The sequence below is a fragment of the Lissotriton helveticus genome, chromosome 9 (genome assembly GCF_964261635.1).
Source record: "Lissotriton helveticus chromosome 9, aLisHel1.1, whole genome shotgun sequence".
Classification (NCBI taxonomy): domain Eukaryota; kingdom Metazoa; phylum Chordata; class Amphibia; order Caudata; family Salamandridae; genus Lissotriton; species Lissotriton helveticus.
The window spans coordinates 55404843-55423285 of NC_136070.1; the positions used below are offsets into that span (position 1 = coordinate 55404843).

The 18443-nt window shown below is 45.8% G+C and overlaps 1 protein-coding gene across 4 annotated transcripts in view; it reads right to left on the minus strand.

The window, feature by feature from the left end:
• The window catches only part of RASGRP1 (RAS guanyl releasing protein 1), a 350649-nt gene that overhangs the window by 35331 nt on the left and 296875 nt on the right, over positions 1–18443 (minus strand). For all 4 annotated transcript variants that reach the window (XR_013600832.1, XR_013600831.1, XM_078659443.1 and 1 more), the window contains 4 exons: positions 12910–13083; positions 10614–10730; positions 6191–6466; positions 1653–1733 (listed from right to left, as the gene is read on the minus strand). Coding sequence is in view for 2 of the 4 variants with exons in the window: in XM_078659443.1 (XP_078515569.1) it covers positions 1653–1733; positions 6191–6466; positions 10614–10730; positions 12910–13083 (648 nt within the window). In the remaining 2 variants the exon portion in view is untranslated. The remainder of the gene's footprint in view (positions 1–1652; positions 1734–6190; positions 6467–10613; positions 10731–12909; positions 13084–18443) is intronic.

Genomic DNA, 18443 nt, shown 5'->3' on the forward strand with positions numbered 1-18443 from the left:
CAGAAACTGGTCCAAGGATGCTTGTTTCCGGTCCAGGGAAGACCTGGTTTGGCAGTTCGGGCTGGACTGTTCCCATGAGGCACAGGGTCAGACTGATTTGCAAATGGCCATGCCTGAACTGGGGTGGTGGAGTGAGCTAAAGAATGATGATATATTAAACCCAGATCGGTTGACTGGGGGTGTTTGATTTGCTCAAACGCTCTGTCCATCATCCCCTTTGGTATCGCTGTGAAACAATATAAAGCCTTTAATTGGATGAAGGGGCTGTATGAGCCAACAGCTTCAGGCGTGACAGCGCTCTGTCATAAAGGACGCAGATTAAACAATATACAGGCTTTAGGAGTGTGATGAGGCAGGAGGTACCTACAGTCTTATGTGCTCTTCCATAAAGATGCTGTTAAACAATATACAGCATTTAATTGCATGGAAGGACCTTAGGAGCCAACTGCTATGGGTGTGTTAGTGCTCTGTAATAAAGGACGCTGATTAAATAATATACTGCCCTGCGGTGCATAGACAGGACTTACTGCCACATGTGTGGTGGTTCTTAATCATAGAGGATGCTGCTTACGCTATTCACAGCACTGAGACGGGTGGACAGGGCTGAGAGGTACCTCTCATTTCCTGTATTGTAATGATGTACTACAAAAGACAATTATAAAATACAGAACACGGAGGGGCTTGGTCAAGGCATGTGGTAACTGGGGCAACACGTATGCTGCTCCTCTTTCACAAAGGACGTCCTTTAGGTGCGATAGGGTCATGCGCAATTCCACTCGGTCACCAAAGATGCTGTTAAACAATATACTGTCCTTCCATGCATGGACGGGGCCAAAAGGAGCCACAGCGTCATGTGTGACAGCGCTCAGTCATAAAGGACTCGGTTAAAAGAATATACTGTCCGCTGGTACATGGACGGGGCCAGGAGCAGCCACAGCATAATGTGTGATAGCACTCAGTCATAAAGGACGCAGATAAAAAATATACTGTCCTCTGGTGCATGGAAGGGGCCAAGAGGAGCCACAGCGTCATGTGTGACACCGCCCAGTCATAAAAGACGGCGTTTAAAGATATACTGTCCTTTGGTGCATGGACAGGGCAACGAGGAGGTACAGCATCATGTGACAGTGCTCAGTCATAAAGGACGCAGTTTAAAAATACACTGTCCTCTGGTGCATGGAAAGGGTGAAGAAGAGATAAAGGACGCAGTTAAAAAATATACATTCTTTTTGTGTATGCATGGGACAGGAAGTACCAGCAGCTTCATGTGGGATAGCGCTCAGTCATAAAGCGCAGAGTTAACAAAGATACTGTCCTCTGGTGCATGGATGGTGTCAGGGTGTACTTACAGATTCATGTCTGACAGTGCTCTGTCACAAACTATGGTGGTTAAACAATATCCCGCCCATAGGAACATGGACAGGGCCAGGAGGTGCTTACACCTTCATGTGGGATGGCGCTCAGTCATACAGGATGCTGATTAAAGACTATACTGCCCTGAGAGCCATGAGCCAGCCAAGAGCCGCACAGACTACATGTATGATACTGTACTGTCACAAGGATGACTGACTACAAGGTGCACAACTCTACTGTGTTTGAGTGGGACAGAAGACCTCTTCATGAACACAAACAATGACGCAGATGACGCTCACCGGCAGCCTGTGGTTCCGCGGCTCCCGGGCGTAAGACAGCTCGTAGATCTCATCCTCGGTGTAGTACAGATCGAGAGACAGCTGGAAAAGACAAGACGAGTAGTCAGGATTCTGTGTGCAGCGACACTCTCAAATATTGTTTCAACTTATTGATTCAATTCATTTGTAAATCTTCGAGAAAATCAATATTAGCATCCTTCAAATCTGTGGGACATTATCAGACCTAGAAGTGAACCTCAACCACTTGCTCTGTCTCCAACCACACTTTAAACTTGAATGATATCATCTGCATGCATGGATCACCCTAATTACCATAAAATAATTTACAGAAGCAGAGGAATGAAGACTAGCTGAGACACATCCCCAAAAACCTGTTATCTGTCTCTTTGCTGCACAATCCACCAGGAAATATTTCTGAAAACCCATAACAACTGTACCCTGTAATCTAAAGTGATTGTTCACTATTAAAAGAAAAAATGAAAAACAACTCACTTTTGGAAACAATGTCCAGATCATGTTAGTTTTTTTCCCTCTCTCCCTCCCTCCCTCCCTTCTTTCCCCCCCATTGATAACAACCTGATTGTGAGTCACAGAGCATTGATCAGCGGTTTTCACAGGTACAGGTGTGAATACTGCCTGCGGAGAACCCACGGGAAGCTCGCAATTCACCTGCAGTCACAGGTGACACGTCTAAGTGGTGAGGAGATGGGTTCCAAAAGGGGGCCTTGCAAACACAGCATGAACACCACAAGAAAATCATAAATTCTGATTCACAGATCCAGGTTTTGATCCTTTTCATAGGCTGGAACACAAAGGCGACCGCCGAAAACATGCCAGCGCTGTGGATTTTCCACGTCGGAACTGTGGGGTTAGTGGTGAGCATCTTGGTGCTCACCGTGGAGGTGCAGAGGGCTGCCACTGAGAACACCACAAAGTCAAGCTTTGTAGGTATTGACACATATCAACACTCAGTGGAGTAACATAAGCCCCTGCAGTGCGGAGGACCCCTGAACTCCCGGGGGCCCCCTAAGCAAAAGTGGTAGGTGGTGAGTTTGGGAGGAGGGCCCCCTCAAGTTTTGATACGCCACTATCACCACTCTTAACACGCATGACGAGTAGGTCACAGCATGACTATGGGTATGGAGTCCCTTCATCCAGTGAGCTCTCTGCAGAAATCCAAGCAGCCAGTTTACACAAACTCCAAACTAGTCCAGCTCCCAGCAGTCTGTGACAAGCCTGGCAGGAGACAGTATTAACAAGGGCACGAATCACCATGGTAATGCTGGCCCGCCACCTGTTTCTGATGGCAGCCTCCAGACAGAAGACACGCACTGCTGAGAACTAGACCAGCAGGTAGTCTGTCTGGTTCTTAAATTACATCTGGGGACATAGATCACAAGAGAGAATTTTCAGTCCATGATTATAGAAGATGTTTTACATTTTGAACGCAATTCTCTTGGCTACAGGGAGTTGTCGCACCTATTAATGACAGGTAGAGACGTGTTCGTGTTTTTTCAATCTGAACATGATTTTGGCAGCTATGATGAGGTATCATATGAAGCCATCAAATAAAACTGATAGGGAGACCAAGACAGAGTGCAGAAATGAAAGGCAGACTGAGCAAATGTAATTGTAGAGGAAAGGAGGGGAAGGGGTAGATACTTACCACCTACCCATGTTGGAAGTCTGTAAAATTCCAAAACATTGATGCATATTATATCAAATTACTATTTGGAAGGGACTCCCTAAATGCACCCCTTCTAAAAATTTTTACTTATGGGTTTCTCAACCCGATCTGTGATTTGTTAGCCTGTTATCGAATCGCAAAATGGGTTTAATACATTGCAAAAAGCATCGGACCGTACCGGTGCAGCAGCTAGGCTAGAGAGAGGGCACACACAGATAGTGAGGAAGCATTTAGCTTGTCTGGTTCTCAGGAGTCATCGAGAAGCCTTGAAGAGGGACTGCATTACCCCCTCCCCTGCTGGTGACGGAACCACTCCGTCATCAGCTGCGGTCGCGCTGTGCTGATGATGGAGTGGTTCCGTCACGGCCCGCTCGGCGCGCCTGCGTGGCGAGGATTCCGCGCCTGCGCTGAGCGTTCCATTGAGCGGGCGGGGCCGTGACGGAACCGCTCCGTCACGAGAACAGCGCAACCGCTGCTGGTGACGGAGCGGTTCCGTCACCAGCATGAGCCCGCCGCGCGGCCGCCCCGCCCCCTTAGCACTGCGGCAGAATAGCCGCCGCAGTGAAGGGGTTAACAAGAGCAGTGTCACCACCGCAATGTTGTCCATCCCACACTGGACCTCACAATACATTTCTAAGCAGTGTGGAGTCTCGCTTTGGGGCAGCATAAGCACGGGTGCAGACATAATACCAATGCATTCCTGCTGCCTGCTTCTGCAGATACACAATCCTCCTTACTGGAGACACACAATGGAGGCAACTTAAGTATTTTGTCTGTCTCTTTTGCAGTAGTGTGCTCTAAAGGGTACCAGGGAGTTTGTGTAGTCCTTCTCGGCCAGGCTTCTACCACAGAGGAATCAAAACCTTCCATAATGATGCTCACTGCATTCGTAATAAAATCTTACGTGAAGTAGGACTGATGCCGCTTTGCATGGTACATGCAGATGAGGTCTCACTCGTGGCACGTAGCTCTCCTGCATGGATTATACTGCATGATTCATGCACAAATATCTCTAAAGTGGTCAAGTGAGATTTGAACAAATCTAGTCTGGGTCTGATAACACATTTGCATGCAAGCCCTGCTCAAATGATGGCATTTTTAAATCAGTGAGGAAAACATTGTATTGTAATTGCATTTATATAGAGCTTACTACCCGATACGATGCGTCGAAGCGCTTTTTCGGCGAGTAGCACGCTACTCTGGGACCCATAGAGGATTAGTGTTGAATTAGTATAGTGAAGCATGCAAGTACATTTTAAGTGGTGGATAGGTTAGTCAGTTATTTGGATTTGGAATGATAGCAGAAGGATAGAGGAGAACAAAGGTTCTGATATTAAGTGAAATAATATTGTTGTGATATTAAGTGAAAACAAAATGCTGGAGCATTTGTATCCAAGAGAGTGGGTGAGGTGCTACCTGAGCTACTCTGAGTGAATTAAATGCTCAGACTCCACTGGTACACAGGCACCTCTCGTGACGTGTATCTACTTTCTACTACACAAATTTCCGATCCTTTTTTTAATCACATTTCACTCAGAGTAACTCTCAGTTTTAAGAGAATGTGTTTTGAAGCTACAGTGCAGGATTAATAACCCCCTTGTAAAGAACAACAGTCCGAAATGCATGAGGGATAAAAGGACAAATGGATATAGGAGTGGACGCATTGAAAACTATGGGCCCGATTCACAGAACTAACTTAAGACAAAATCGTAAACTTACTACTTTTGGTATTCACAAAAGTTAGGATTTTGTCTTAAGACAGACTTAAGACAGGCTTAAGACAGAGTTAAGTTAGGATTCTGTCTTAAGTCTGTCTCAAGACAAAATCCTAACTTCTGTGAATACCAAAAGTAGTAAGTTTACGATTTTGTCTTAAGTTAGTTCTGTGAATCGGGCCCTGAGTTCACAATGACTAAGTTTGCATGAACGTTGCAACAAGCACATGGAATATGCAGCATGTTGTGACTGAAATGGTGAAGCAATAATAAATGAAGTTTCTTAATGAAACCATGGCTAACTGAATATTTTAGTGCAGAATTTTGCAGTTCTGTCAGCATGCCTGTGAGACTACTAGTCTTATGACCGCATGGACATCTAATAATATGTAGACTCACCGTATAATGACAAGGAGGTCGTGAATAGTCGGTGTATAAATTACCCCAACTACATGCACCCTCCCTGTTAGTACATCAGACCCTTGCTTTGTAGATTTTGCAGTCTTTAAAACCTGCCTTTCTTTCTGTTTTACATGGATGTAGGCAACACCCACCTTTCTATTAACCCCTTGCTAGTGCTGCCGTCGGCCAACGGCCGACGCGGCCCCGCCCATTTTGCGGAAGTGTCCCACTGTCGCGAAATCACGGCAAAGGTGTTACACAACAAAAAAAATTAGTGACAAACACAAAAATCACATTAAGATTAGAATTCAAAAACCGAAACCGAACCTCGATGATTGTTACAGAACTTGTTGACAGGTAATGGGCCTGGGGAAAGTTCTGATTTTGTTTTGATTTATAAAGACCAAGTTTCTTTCCTTCACTTCCTTCTTATCCATTTTCCTCCTTATAACTTTCTGATCCTCACTCTTCCCTCCTCCGAAACCCTTTCCCCGGTCATCATGGGGGTTTACTCGTTGAGGGATCGTTAAATAAGCTATTTACTACTCTTCCTATGATATGTCAAGGCGTGATTCACTCTACTGGTCTTGGTTGCTTAAGAAAAACTTTCACTACAATCTTTTAGAGCTAACAAACATGAAATTGGGGCAGCCTTGGCGAGCAGAGCTCTTTCTATGAAGGGACCTGAAGGCCATCGAGGCCGGTTCCTGGTGGCCCCCGCTCCACTGACTCACCGTGAGAAGGTGCACCAGGTCCTTGTTGGCGTCCAGCGGCGGCACCACCTGCTGCAACTGCACCAGCTCGTTGATATGGTTGTAGAGCGAGTGCAGCTTGGGGACGTTGATCTTCTGGTCCTCCAGGTAGTCCGGCATGCCCTCGTGCAGCGAGATCAGGTCTTTCAGGTGCACGCCCAGGATGGGGATTTTGAACCCCGTGCACTCGCTGTACGCCCGTCGGTAGTTGTCGTAGTTCCGGCAGGAGGACAGGAGTTCCGTCATCTCATTCAGCACCTGGAGGTTGAATGTATGGGGAAGGCAAGAAGTGAGAAAAAAAGCCACTCTTGAGTACTGTTGAGTACTAGAAAAACCCATTGGATGGTCCCACAGTCCTCTTACCAGGGGCCACATTACGGGTGCCACAAATTCTCCCTGTTGCTGGGGACAGAGTTACGCGCCCTCCCAGGAGTTGCAAGGTCTGATGAAATAACACAGATCTGGTGCTTACCCGGATTGATTTTAGCCGGTGAGGCAGCCAAAACGTCACGAGGACACTCCAGGGGAGAATAAGGGATTATTTTGGAAACTGGATCTGGAATTACTACTTTACCCAGGAACTTCAGTTCTTGGGGAATTCTCAGGGCTGAAGCTGTAATCCCCAATTATTGCAAACTATTTTGGTAAACAGGACCCACCGCTATTGTTAACTGTGGGAATAAATATTAAGATCAGCAGAGGGGCACATGCAGAGAGACCCATGGAGTTTAAGCTCCAGATGCAAGTAACCACAGATGCTGCGAGCATACCGATTTTCACCAAGAAACTGCAACATTTTGCTGCAATTTATTTAAAATTAGAAGTATTGAACCAATAATGAGTAAAACCTTCACCTTCTGATGTACTTTGATTCTGGAGTGAAAACTTCAGAAGTTATTGGAAGAGTAATAGATGAATAAACAAATGATAACTTTATACATAAAAGCATTCAAGGAAGTACAATACCAACCCCTCAATTGCTCAACAATTCTCTTAGTTGTGTTATCAATACATATTATTCAGCAGGCTGTCTTTGACTACCTTTGTCTAGATACAAAATAGTATATACATACATACATGTTGTGAGTGTGTGCTTTCTCCATAGGAGGACTTCCGCTTGTTACCTATGAGACCCCCCCACACCCATGTTACATATCTAGATCACATGTGGTGTTGCTGCTGTGGTCAGTATAATGTTGGTAGGATAACTTGGAGCACCCCTGAGGTTGTGCAGACACAATAAAGGATGCTCTCCTTTTATTCGCAGTACATGTTTGTCCATGGAGATTAGAATCAGGCGCGATACAAGAAAAGGGAAGACAGACTACGAAAGAGGAACGCAGAGGGCTCTGCAGGTGAATGTGAGGCACCAGCTCGAAAACAGAGGCCTGAGGCCAGAGGTGATCCCTTCACGAAACAAGATTGTTTGGACTTTGAGATTTACTATAGCATTTCAGTAATTATATATTCATTCTTAGGCTCTTTAGGGGCCGTTTATACGAGAGATAGTAACGGGTACAAAAACAGAGTGCAATCAACATTAGTTATGGGCACTAAATGTGCTTTTGCAACCGACTAGGACTGCAGGCGTAAATGAAGGAAACTTGGGTGAACAGTTTATTCGCCAGTTTTTCCATTATTTTTACCCCTTGAACACTGTTGTCCACTGACAGTGAACCCCAGCTAAGAGGTGAAGGCAAGCTGCATGCTGGAAAGAAAATAAAACAGAAGCAACCCAGTCTTTGCTAAGCTCCCAATGGGCGAAAGTACTAGGCTCCCAAATCGGCAGAGGTGCTAAGCTCCTAAAGGGCGGAAGTGCTAAGCTCTCAATGGGCGGTAGTGGTAAGCTCTCAATGGGCGGTAGTGCTAAGCTTCCAATGGGCGGTAGTGCTAAGCTCCCAATGGGCTGAAGCGCTAAGTTCCCTGTGGGCGGAAATGCTAAGCTCCCAATTGCTGGAAGTGCTAGGCTCCCAATGGGCGAAAGTACTGAGCTCATAATGGGCGGAAGTGCTAAGCTCCCAATGGGCGGAAGTGCTAAGCTCCCAAAGGGCAAAAGTGTGAAGTGCTACACTCCCGATGGGCGGAGGTGCTAAGATCCAAATGGGCGGAGGTGCTAAGCTCCCAATCGGCGGAAGTGCTATGCTCCCAATGGGCGGAAGTGCTATGCTCCCAATGGGCGGAAGTGCTAAGCTCCAAATGGGCGGAAGTGCTAAGCTCCCAATGGGCAGAAGTGCTAAGCTCCCAATGGAAAGAAGTGCTAAAGTCCCAAATTGAAGAAGTGTTGTGCTCCCAATGGGACAAAGTGCGAAGGGCAAAGCTCCCAATGGGTGGAAGTGCAAAGCTCCCAAGGTGCGGAAGCGCAAAGCTCCCAATGGACGGAGGTGCTAAAACAAGAGCAAAAGCTATAGATTTAAGACTTTAAACGGAGTACAAGAAGTGGAAGGGACTCCGAGGATGCAGACTTCATCACCCAGCTTAAGAACACTTCTGTGACCCCACAGTCGGACGTGGAATTGCAGACACACTTTGGTCTACAAAAACTTTTTAATTTTTTTGGTTACCAATTTGAGGTATTTCTGCTTTTTGTAGTCCCTAAAAGCCCAATCGGTTTTCCCGAAGCACTCTCTATGGGAAGAGCATTTCCTTTAAGCCCTGAAGGGAAACCCTCCATTCCCTTTTCCTGAAGTCTGTCTCAGCAAATGAACCACAGCAGCTTCCAGGAGTCTTTCTATGATCCAAGGTTATTGCGGGGAAGAATAAACTGTTTTCGGAATAAAAGGTTCTAAGTTCATACCCGGCTCCCACGCTGACATGTTTGTGATCTTGAGCACTGCGGTGGCTCACAGATCACGGAGTGTTGTTTTCTGCTATGAAGCCTGCAACCGTGTACTATTTTGATTAGTAAGATCCTTCTGCTTTCGTGTGTGACTTCTCACTTTTACCTTCTGATAGCAAACTGAAAATCACAGTTCCCCTTTTTCATATCTTTTGCTCTCACTGGTGAGTTCGTCGAAGACTGGTGAACTCGCGTGAACCCGTTCGGCAGAGTTAGGATAGGACTCCATAGTAAGAGAAGGTAACTTTTCAAAGCTGGTCTGGCCTTTCCCTAATCACTGTTTTGGGTGCTCCAATAGGGTTAATTAAACAAAAGAAAAACTACTAGTCCCAGAATGCACCGATGTGGTACGTGCTAGGTTAAAAAGATGGCTTCCCTGTGACATGGAGTCTTGTGTTAATCCTGACATGCAGGTGCATTTAATCAAGCATGCAACTTGGGAAATATAGGTTTTCTGCTACCACTACCAGCCACCTCGCCTCCTTGTTAGAGGGGACACTTGCGCCCTCTTTGGAGTTGGGGGAACAGGTTTGGTGTACTTTATTTTCAAAGGAGCTGGGATCAGTAGAAAAATGACAGCGCCCTGCAGTAGGCTCACAGGCGGTCTAGTAGTCTGGGTGGAAAACATAGGAAAAGTCAGGAAAAATGAACATGCATGAACGGCCATCTTTCCAAGCCAGGCAGAGTACTATTGTACCAAAAGCATTTTGGCAGGATCCTGTAGAGATTCGTGTACCCTTTGCAGTGCATTGATGGCCAAAACACACGAGCACATACTAACCATTGCCTTACTGGCTCAGCCTGGGCACAGGCACGCTTCTCCTGCGATGCCCATGTGCCTCTCGGGCATAGCGATACTGGACCCCAAAGAGTCAGGGGACTCACGCAAGTGAATAGTTGAGGTTTGATAATTAATGAGAAAACATGGAGGCCACACTTTATGGCCAACTGGGCCAGGAAATGGGACAAGGCTGGCTTCACAGTGTGCCATGTGGCACTTTAAGTAACATTTGGTGGCATTGCCACCCTGGTGGTATTCATTTTACTCTCTCTGGTAAGATTAAAGATGGAGTCAGCCCAGAAGGATTTCCACCGGTCCCCGGCACTTTGCACATAACCCCCTTAGTCTATGTATTAACCAACAGGATGTTCTGTGAACCCTCGCATTATTATTGTGAGCTTGTCATGTTGGTGTCTCAAGCATCCCTTTGTCTGTGTACCTTTATTGTTGTGTTTTAATTGACAGGTTCACGCTTGGTGTCAGTGGCAGCCCTAGAGAAGAATGTTAAGGGGCACATACTGGGCCATAAATAAAATGATGGATTTATATACAAAACATATATATACACACACACATACACAAGAACACATACACATACTCTCATAGATATACACATATATATATATATATATATATATATATATATATATATATATATATATATATATATATATATTTTTCCCTAGATACGCAAGTACTAGGTGTGCAAGCTCACAATTCCCTGTTCTTCCAAAGGCTCAAACAAAGCATGAGTCAAGACTGGAAAGAGGAAAGCTTGTGGCACTGACCTTGCTGACTTCATGAGGGACGTGGCAGTTGGTCTCCTTGAGCCTGGAGATGGCGCTGTGACAGAGCCCGCCAATCACGGCCATCAGGGTATTGAAGTTCTGCAGCTGGTGGAGCTTCTGCAGGAGAGAAGATTCAAGGATGAGCGTGAGTGAGACGCACCAGGAACCGGATAGAAAGGTGGCCAGTTGGCCTGCTTCGGCCACTAAAGTTCACAAAACTTACCAACAGAGGATACACGAGGTGCTATTAATATGGCATGAATCTGGGCAAATTGTCTTCTGACCATAAGTAAATTCTAACGTCTGCCAATTCTTCCAACAGAACCATTCATTCATCAGGAGTCAGTAATGAGACAACAATGTGGTTAACTTCTCAAGAACCTCAACACCAAAGTATTCCTTCAAGCAGAAGAATTGATGGTGCATCATAACTAAACTAGAAGTGTTGCTTATTGGTCTTCTAACCATAACTAAACAAAAGTGACCAACCCTACAGATGCAAGACTTCATGACTTGTAATAAATGAGATAGAAATGTGGCCAACTTGTCTTCTGAGTACTGAGACTAAAATTTACCAATGGTACTAACACGATTGTCATTAACTATATATTTAGCCACTGTCTGGTTTATTTATTAGCATTTTTAATATATTGTACCCATGCAACCAAGTGGGTGACTTTGCACACAATCAGATTACATGTTACAGGTTACACGCATATGCACAGCATAAGGAATGGCACGAGTCAGACAAGAGGGTGCACGCGGTACATCTGTTCAGTATTAACATTGAGAACACTAAATTGAATAATGCTTTGATTGTTAAAGGTAAGGGAACATGCTTACATCCCATATAAACACAGGGGTAAAAACACCAATGTTACGCTTAAAAAATGTAGGTGAGTAAATATATCATTAAAGTAATGTGGATCAATATAATGGACTAGGTTGCTTGTAATATCTTAAAGGATATCCGGGGATCAACAGAACTATACGTTTACGTGAACTATTTCGAATTAGAAGTGGCAATGGAATAACAGACATTCAAATGTATCAATCTTACCAATGTGAGAAGGAACGGTGTGCCATTTATAGGATAGAAATAGGACATGTCTTTTTCTGATCAAATATAGACATTGGAATATTATCAATCTCACCTCCTAAGTAACCCTGAGCGAAGTCCTACGCTATGCTCGCGTAGTTTGCAAAGTTTGCGATACTTCGTACTATGCAAATTGCACGTAGCACAGTGCAAACACGCGTAGCGTAGCGGTAATTTTTTGCTTGCTCGCGGTCCCCAACGTCAAGTTGGTGACCGTGAGCTAGCAAAATGACATCCCGGCGAGACTTTTTCCTTGTTCGCGATCAGCAACATCAAGTTGCCGATCGCGAGTGTGGAAAATAAACCTCCCCGTGAGATTCTCAACGCGGGGAGATTAGGTTTCTCATTGCAAGTGGTCGCGTATGCTCGTGACCGTTCGCGATGAGAAACTACCAGCCCGCGTTGAGAAAGCTGCCGCTCGAGTGGAAATCTACTCGAGCGATTAAAAAATGACGGCTTGCACTGTGCAAGATGCGGTTTGCACTGATTGCACAGTGCGGACAAGCATCCGGCACTGTGCAATCAGTGCGAACAGCATTTTGCACAGTGCACTACGCAGTTCACGTAGCTCGCGTAGTGCACTTCGCGTGGCTACGCATAGCGCTACTACACGACCTACGCCCAGGGTTACTCCTAAGGGTATCAGAGGAGCCTCAAATGTGACATTAATGTGATCTCTGATCATAAAAATGCATTACAAATCCATGTGTCTCCCTACGCGATTATCAGGGACATTTGCACAGAATTTTGCTGACTTGATCTGAGCATCAATGGGGGATAACTCACCCCCTACCTGAGGCTTTCAGCTCTAGTATTATTGTGTAGTTATGCTGGGTCAGGGCCTGATTTAGATCTCGGTGAACGGGCTACTCTGTCACAACTGTGACGGATATCAAGTCCGCGGAAATTTAAATCCCATGATATCCTATGGGATTTATATTTCGGTGGATTGGATATATCTCACCGGTGTGACGTAGTAACCCATCCACGAAAACTAAATCAGGCCCTAATCTATCTTGCTGGCCACAAAAGCTCAACGATCCAAGCTACAGGAAGGATACACGCGACTCACTCCACCCTACCCATGCAGGCATGTTTGGGGTAATCTCCAGATCTCCCTATAGGTCAATTCACCTGTAGATGTGAGATGCCTAGGCAGAGAATTCACAATTATGCAGTAAAGTAAGTTTGTCCCACCTGGGCCACGTGTATGAACTTGATGAGGACTTCGGCCCGGAGCTGCGGCGTGGGCCTACTGAGCACCATCAGCTGTACCCACTGGGAGATGCCGTTGCACAGCGCGACCGACCGCTCCATGGTGGGGCTCTCCTTCACGCAGCTGTGCACGATGTAGTTCTGGTAATCGGAGAACTAAAGTGGGCAGAAGAGACAAGGAGAGCATTAGACATACGAGGCTATTCACAGAGGCATTTTGGAGTAGGTAACACACGGCTCCTTCCCGTATTCTTACATGCTTTTAGGAATTGGCCCTAAAACATATAAATGGGAATATAATAAGAATATTCAGGGAATATTCATACACAATTACGACATGGAATGAATTCTTAACTATAATCAGTTGTCAGTTCTATCTGGTATGGATTCTCATGTAAAAAGCGTCAATATACCAATGGGTCCTCTCTAGGCCTGGACGGTGAACTTCGCTCCATTCGCGGACTTTGCGGAGTTTTCTGCACTCCACGGAGCTCGCGGAGTGCAGAAAACTCTGCTTCGCAATGTGCAGCGTTTTTTTCCCCCCCGCTCATGATTGCGAACGGTAAATTTGCAAGAGCAAACGGTAAGTTCGCGAGGTAGAAGTTTTACACGAGCAGCAGGAATACCAGCACAAACTGCCGTTCGCACTGCACTCCGCCACTCGCGGAACTCCGCTGAGGTTTTTTGTAACTTTGCGTAGTTCCGCGTAGCAAAACTCCGCGAACTACTCCCAGGCCTAGACCGCTCCAGTCCATTCCATTTTCGCCGCATCTCATCGATAAAGTGGCCTCAAAGGATTGCATGTTGATATTCACCATGGAGGACCTCATTCCAGGCACGCTTTCTCCTGTACCAGCCCGTACAAACGTTGAGATAGGGTTGAGCAAAGCCACACCATGAAACACATGTTTTTGTTATGAATGCTGTCAGACTCGAAATTTAGAATTGAATTCTTATCGTATTAAGTTGTTGTTCAAAGTGGATGTTTTGTTAATACGTGGAAATAAATCTGAGCGCGTTCCACCAGTAGAAATCAAAGCGAGTGTAACTGAGATAATCGATTATCATGACTGAAAATGCAGCTTGTGTGAACGCATTCTTCACACTACACAGGGATGGCTGTATTTTTATATACAGTGAGTACAAATAGAAAGGACTGTTCCCTCTTTACACTTTTGCTAATATGGAGCTGGACATTTCGGACCAATTCATAAAGGCGTGTAGACATAGGGAAAAGAGTGCTACAAGTATACTACTTTACGCACTCCAAAATGTCTTTGTGACCTGGCCAACTTTTGTACACTTGGGCTCAAACTTAATGAACACTGTGGTTGAGACCCGCTGCATAGCATACTGTACAGTGGGGCTGAGTCACGCTGCATAATGGGGCTTATGGATAGTATAATGTACATTGGGGTAGAGACATGCTGTACACTGGGAACTGTACATACGGTATACTGGGGCTCAGCCATACTCACATCTGGAGTGTAGAAACCAATGTTTTCATGTGTGATGTTCTGAACTGAGCCAAGACTACAAGTCCCAGAATTCAGTAATCTGGTAAATAAAGGCGAAGGACTGGAAGCATCATGAAATGGACTGATTTTTCATGACGAGTTGTGGCCTTGTTTTTGAGACGTGAAGCTGGCGCATTCCCATGGCTAAGCCCAGGCCACAGTGTGACTGTCCAATCATTGCTCCTGTCACCGGGGTCACCATGCTCAAGTCCTGCTCTTTAATTTAAGAACCAGGGGCCAGATGTAGGTAGCCCTTTACCAGTCGGAATCGGCCAAAAATATCGATTTTCGGCCGTTTCTGACCGGTAAAGGGCTATGGAGATGTAGGGGCACAAAAAACTGACCGAATCGGTAAAATTACAGAATCGGTAAATTTACCGATTCTGTAAATTTTACCGATTTGGTAAATTTACCATTCGGTAAAAATACCGAATATGTAATTTGAGATGTAGGTAGCATTTCTAACAGTGCTACAGGGCCTTTAGAATTCGGCATTTACCATGCAATACAATTGCATGGTAAATTACGGATTCTTGTGTACATGCACATCTGTGCATGTACACCTGGGCCATGTGGCACACAGACATGCCCTAAGGGCATGTCTGTGTGCCACATGGCACAAAAGCCAGTTACAGGGGTGCAACAGGGTGTCAAAGTGACACCCTGTCCCCCTTAGCAATTCGGTATTTTTACCGATTCGGTAAATACCGAATCGATATTTGCTATTGAATCCTATGGGCTTCAAGGCCCATAGGATTCAATAGCAAATACCAATTCGGTATTTACCGAATCGGTAAATACCGAATCTTACCGATTCGGTAAAAAATACCGAAATTTTACCTACATCTCATTTACAGATTCATAAATACCGAATCGGTAAAATTCGGTATTTATGAATCGGTAAATGAGATTTACCTACATCTGGCCCCATATGCGTTGTGGGAGTGTAGTCCTAATGGCTACACCACTGATACAATAGAAATAAGGTTCAGGTATCAGATTTGCAGAAGGAATAACTGTACCAAAATATAGTGCCCCCAGTGGCATGCTACTCATCTGATATCACCTGGCACCTCAAAAGTTACACTGGCTCCCAATCCAGAAGAGATGCAAGCTCAAGATGCTTAAAGCCCTGCACGACGAAGGACCAGCATACATCAACAAAAGAATGACCTTCCACCAACCAACCAGATACCTGCCATCCGCCTCCCTCTCCCTCGCAGACACCCCCCGGATCCGCCGACCCAACACCGGAGGACTCTCCTTCTCTCAACTCGCGGCCAAAGCCTGAAACGACCTTCCCCTGGACCTCAGGAACGCTGCATCACTTTGGGAGTTCAGAAAAGGACTCGAGAGATGGTTGTTCAAATGACCAGAGCACTGCAAAGCAGTTAGCAACTCCAGTGCCTTGAAACCCTCGTGGGTGATTGGCTGAGCTTTATAAATCCTGATTGATTGATTGATACGCTAATCTGTTGCACACCCCCACACTAACATGCAACAGGGCTATTCCATGTGGCCCAGGGAAGAAATCTGGCGCAAGGCAGGTAAGGTCACCATCTGCCCTCAGAACAGCTTTGCTACCCCCCAGCTCCATGTACTCAGGACATCATGCTACCATTCTTGGCTATACTATTGCAAGTCAGTTTTTTCAGGCATATGTGGCCAATTAGTTTAGGAGTAACCCCCCCCCCCCGAACACATTTGGTTGATAAATAAAGCATAGTTTTTGATCTGACATCTTCCGAGACTTCAACTAGTGACAGTAATCGGCATCTGTTTCATTTAGACAAATCTGTTCTGTTTCCATGGAGACACCAGGAATTTATCAATGCGGACATTCATAGTTGCTAAGGATGTAGTATTGAGGCTGAGGGAATCCTCTAAATGGATAGATGTGAGGTACGAATTGGGGAAAAAGCAGCTCACGCGTGGATCTGCTAATCGGGAGCTAAAAAAGAATGCCGCATGAATGAATAACTCCTCCTTGCATTAAACGCAAGCAAAACCAAAATCATTTTTACTTTGTACCTAGTCTTGGATACATAAAATGGAACAAGACCTCTGGGGCCTGCGCTTTTTGGGAAAATTTGCCATTCAACGAAGAAAGTGAACGACTTGGTCCGTTGGCCATCAAATACTCTTTCTACCCAAACCAAGGATGAAACCACCATAAAAATATCACTTTTCATATAAGATGCCTGAAAAAGTTATACATTTAAAACCTCTAAATTTCAAGGGATTTGTTTGGAGCAGAGGGGTTGCCAGGCTGGGCTACGTGAATGTAGGGGATCAGCAAGGACGAGTTAGCATCCCTGCAAAAAGCTGTAAATATTGGGGTACGGTGGTCAGCAGTGCTAAAAGAGGAGATGTCTCACCTGCAAGAAGAGCTCCCCCTTGGAGGGAAGATTGAAACTTAAAGGCCGCTGTATTCTATTTAAATGTAATGAAGACTAAGGGCTTGATTTAGATCTCGACGGATGGGTTACTCCGTCACTAAGATGACGGATATGCAGTCTGCCGAAATATAAAGCCCATTATATTCTATGGGATTTATATTTCGGCGGATGACACTTCCAAAAGCCGTGAGGTGAACGGCCAGCTAGGTCAGCAGTTAGCTCGCCTTTTTCAGCGCTCCAGCACCTAAACTACGCCGTGAGGGAAACGGCCAGCGTTAGCAGCGCTCACTTCTACAGCGCTCCACCGACCATCCAGACTACAACACCCAGGTGCCCCGGCGGCGGAAGTGACGCCGCACGAGCGCCCGGAGGCGCTTGAAAGAACGGAGCGCCCGGAGCTCCTGTGGGACACTTCCAAAAGCCGTGAGGTGAACGGCCAGCTAGGTCAGCAGTTAGCTCGCCTTTTTCAGCGCTCCAGCACCTAAACTACGCCGTGAGGGAAACGGCCAGCGTTAGCAGCGCTCACTTCTACAGCGCTCCACCGACCATCCAGACTACAACACCCAGGTGCCCCGGCGGCGGAAGTGACGCCGCACGAGCGCCCGGAGGCGCTTGAAAGAACGGAACGCCCCTCGCCCCCGCGAGTCGCGCGCGGGAGCGCCCGGGGCTAAGCCCGGGCAAAGGGCGGGCCCTCTACGGCCCTCATCGGCACAAAGAGGCAGGAGCAGGGCCAAGAACGCTGTTCAATCTCTACTAAGTAAGTGTTGCCACCCTATTACTTCTGTATCCGGCGGGATCTTCATATTGTTGATACCCCAAGGACTGCCTTTGTTGATACTAATATGACTAAACCCAAAGCATCCTCTGCTCCAATTAATACTATTGAAACCTACATGGTACAGAAAGTTGCCAAAATCAACCAAGATAGGAGGTCCTCATTGGGTCTTAGCTATTCTCCGGATATGCTTATTGGCAATACTCCTCCACCAGTCTCAATACTTGATATTAGCAATGAGGTTTTTCAAATACCTGATACCAACTCATTGACCCAACTTCTAGTTGAAATTAATGAAACAACTTCCGACTGCACTACAGACGTTGGAAGTAATACCCTAGAGGAGGAAGCCCCTACACCGGTGCCAGCCCCCAGAATAACGAAAAACAAGGGTAAAAATATACCTAAAAGGGGCGGACTTAGATCGGAGAAAAAATGTCTTGAGGCTGCCTCAGAGGATAAACATGGTGACGATATTGAGAATAAAGGGGGAGGGGGAATCCATCTAGACGAAGATCAATTCAAAAAGCTACTGAATGCTATAGATAATAAAATCAAAGTGATCACCAAACCACTTCTAAGCAAAATTGATTCGCTCACAGTAGAGGTCACTAGATTGGGATCGCTTCTGCAAAAAATTATAATAGAAACACCTAGGCCAGCCCATACAAATTTGACAATGGTAGACCCAAAAAATACTAAAGCCACAGCCTGCCCAGGTAGTGTCGCAAGCACTTCTCATAACACCACACACCAACCTGGTCAAGGGGGAGAAGGGATAGGAACTATAAATCCAGTCCCGAGGGTTGAGGACTCAGCAGGGCC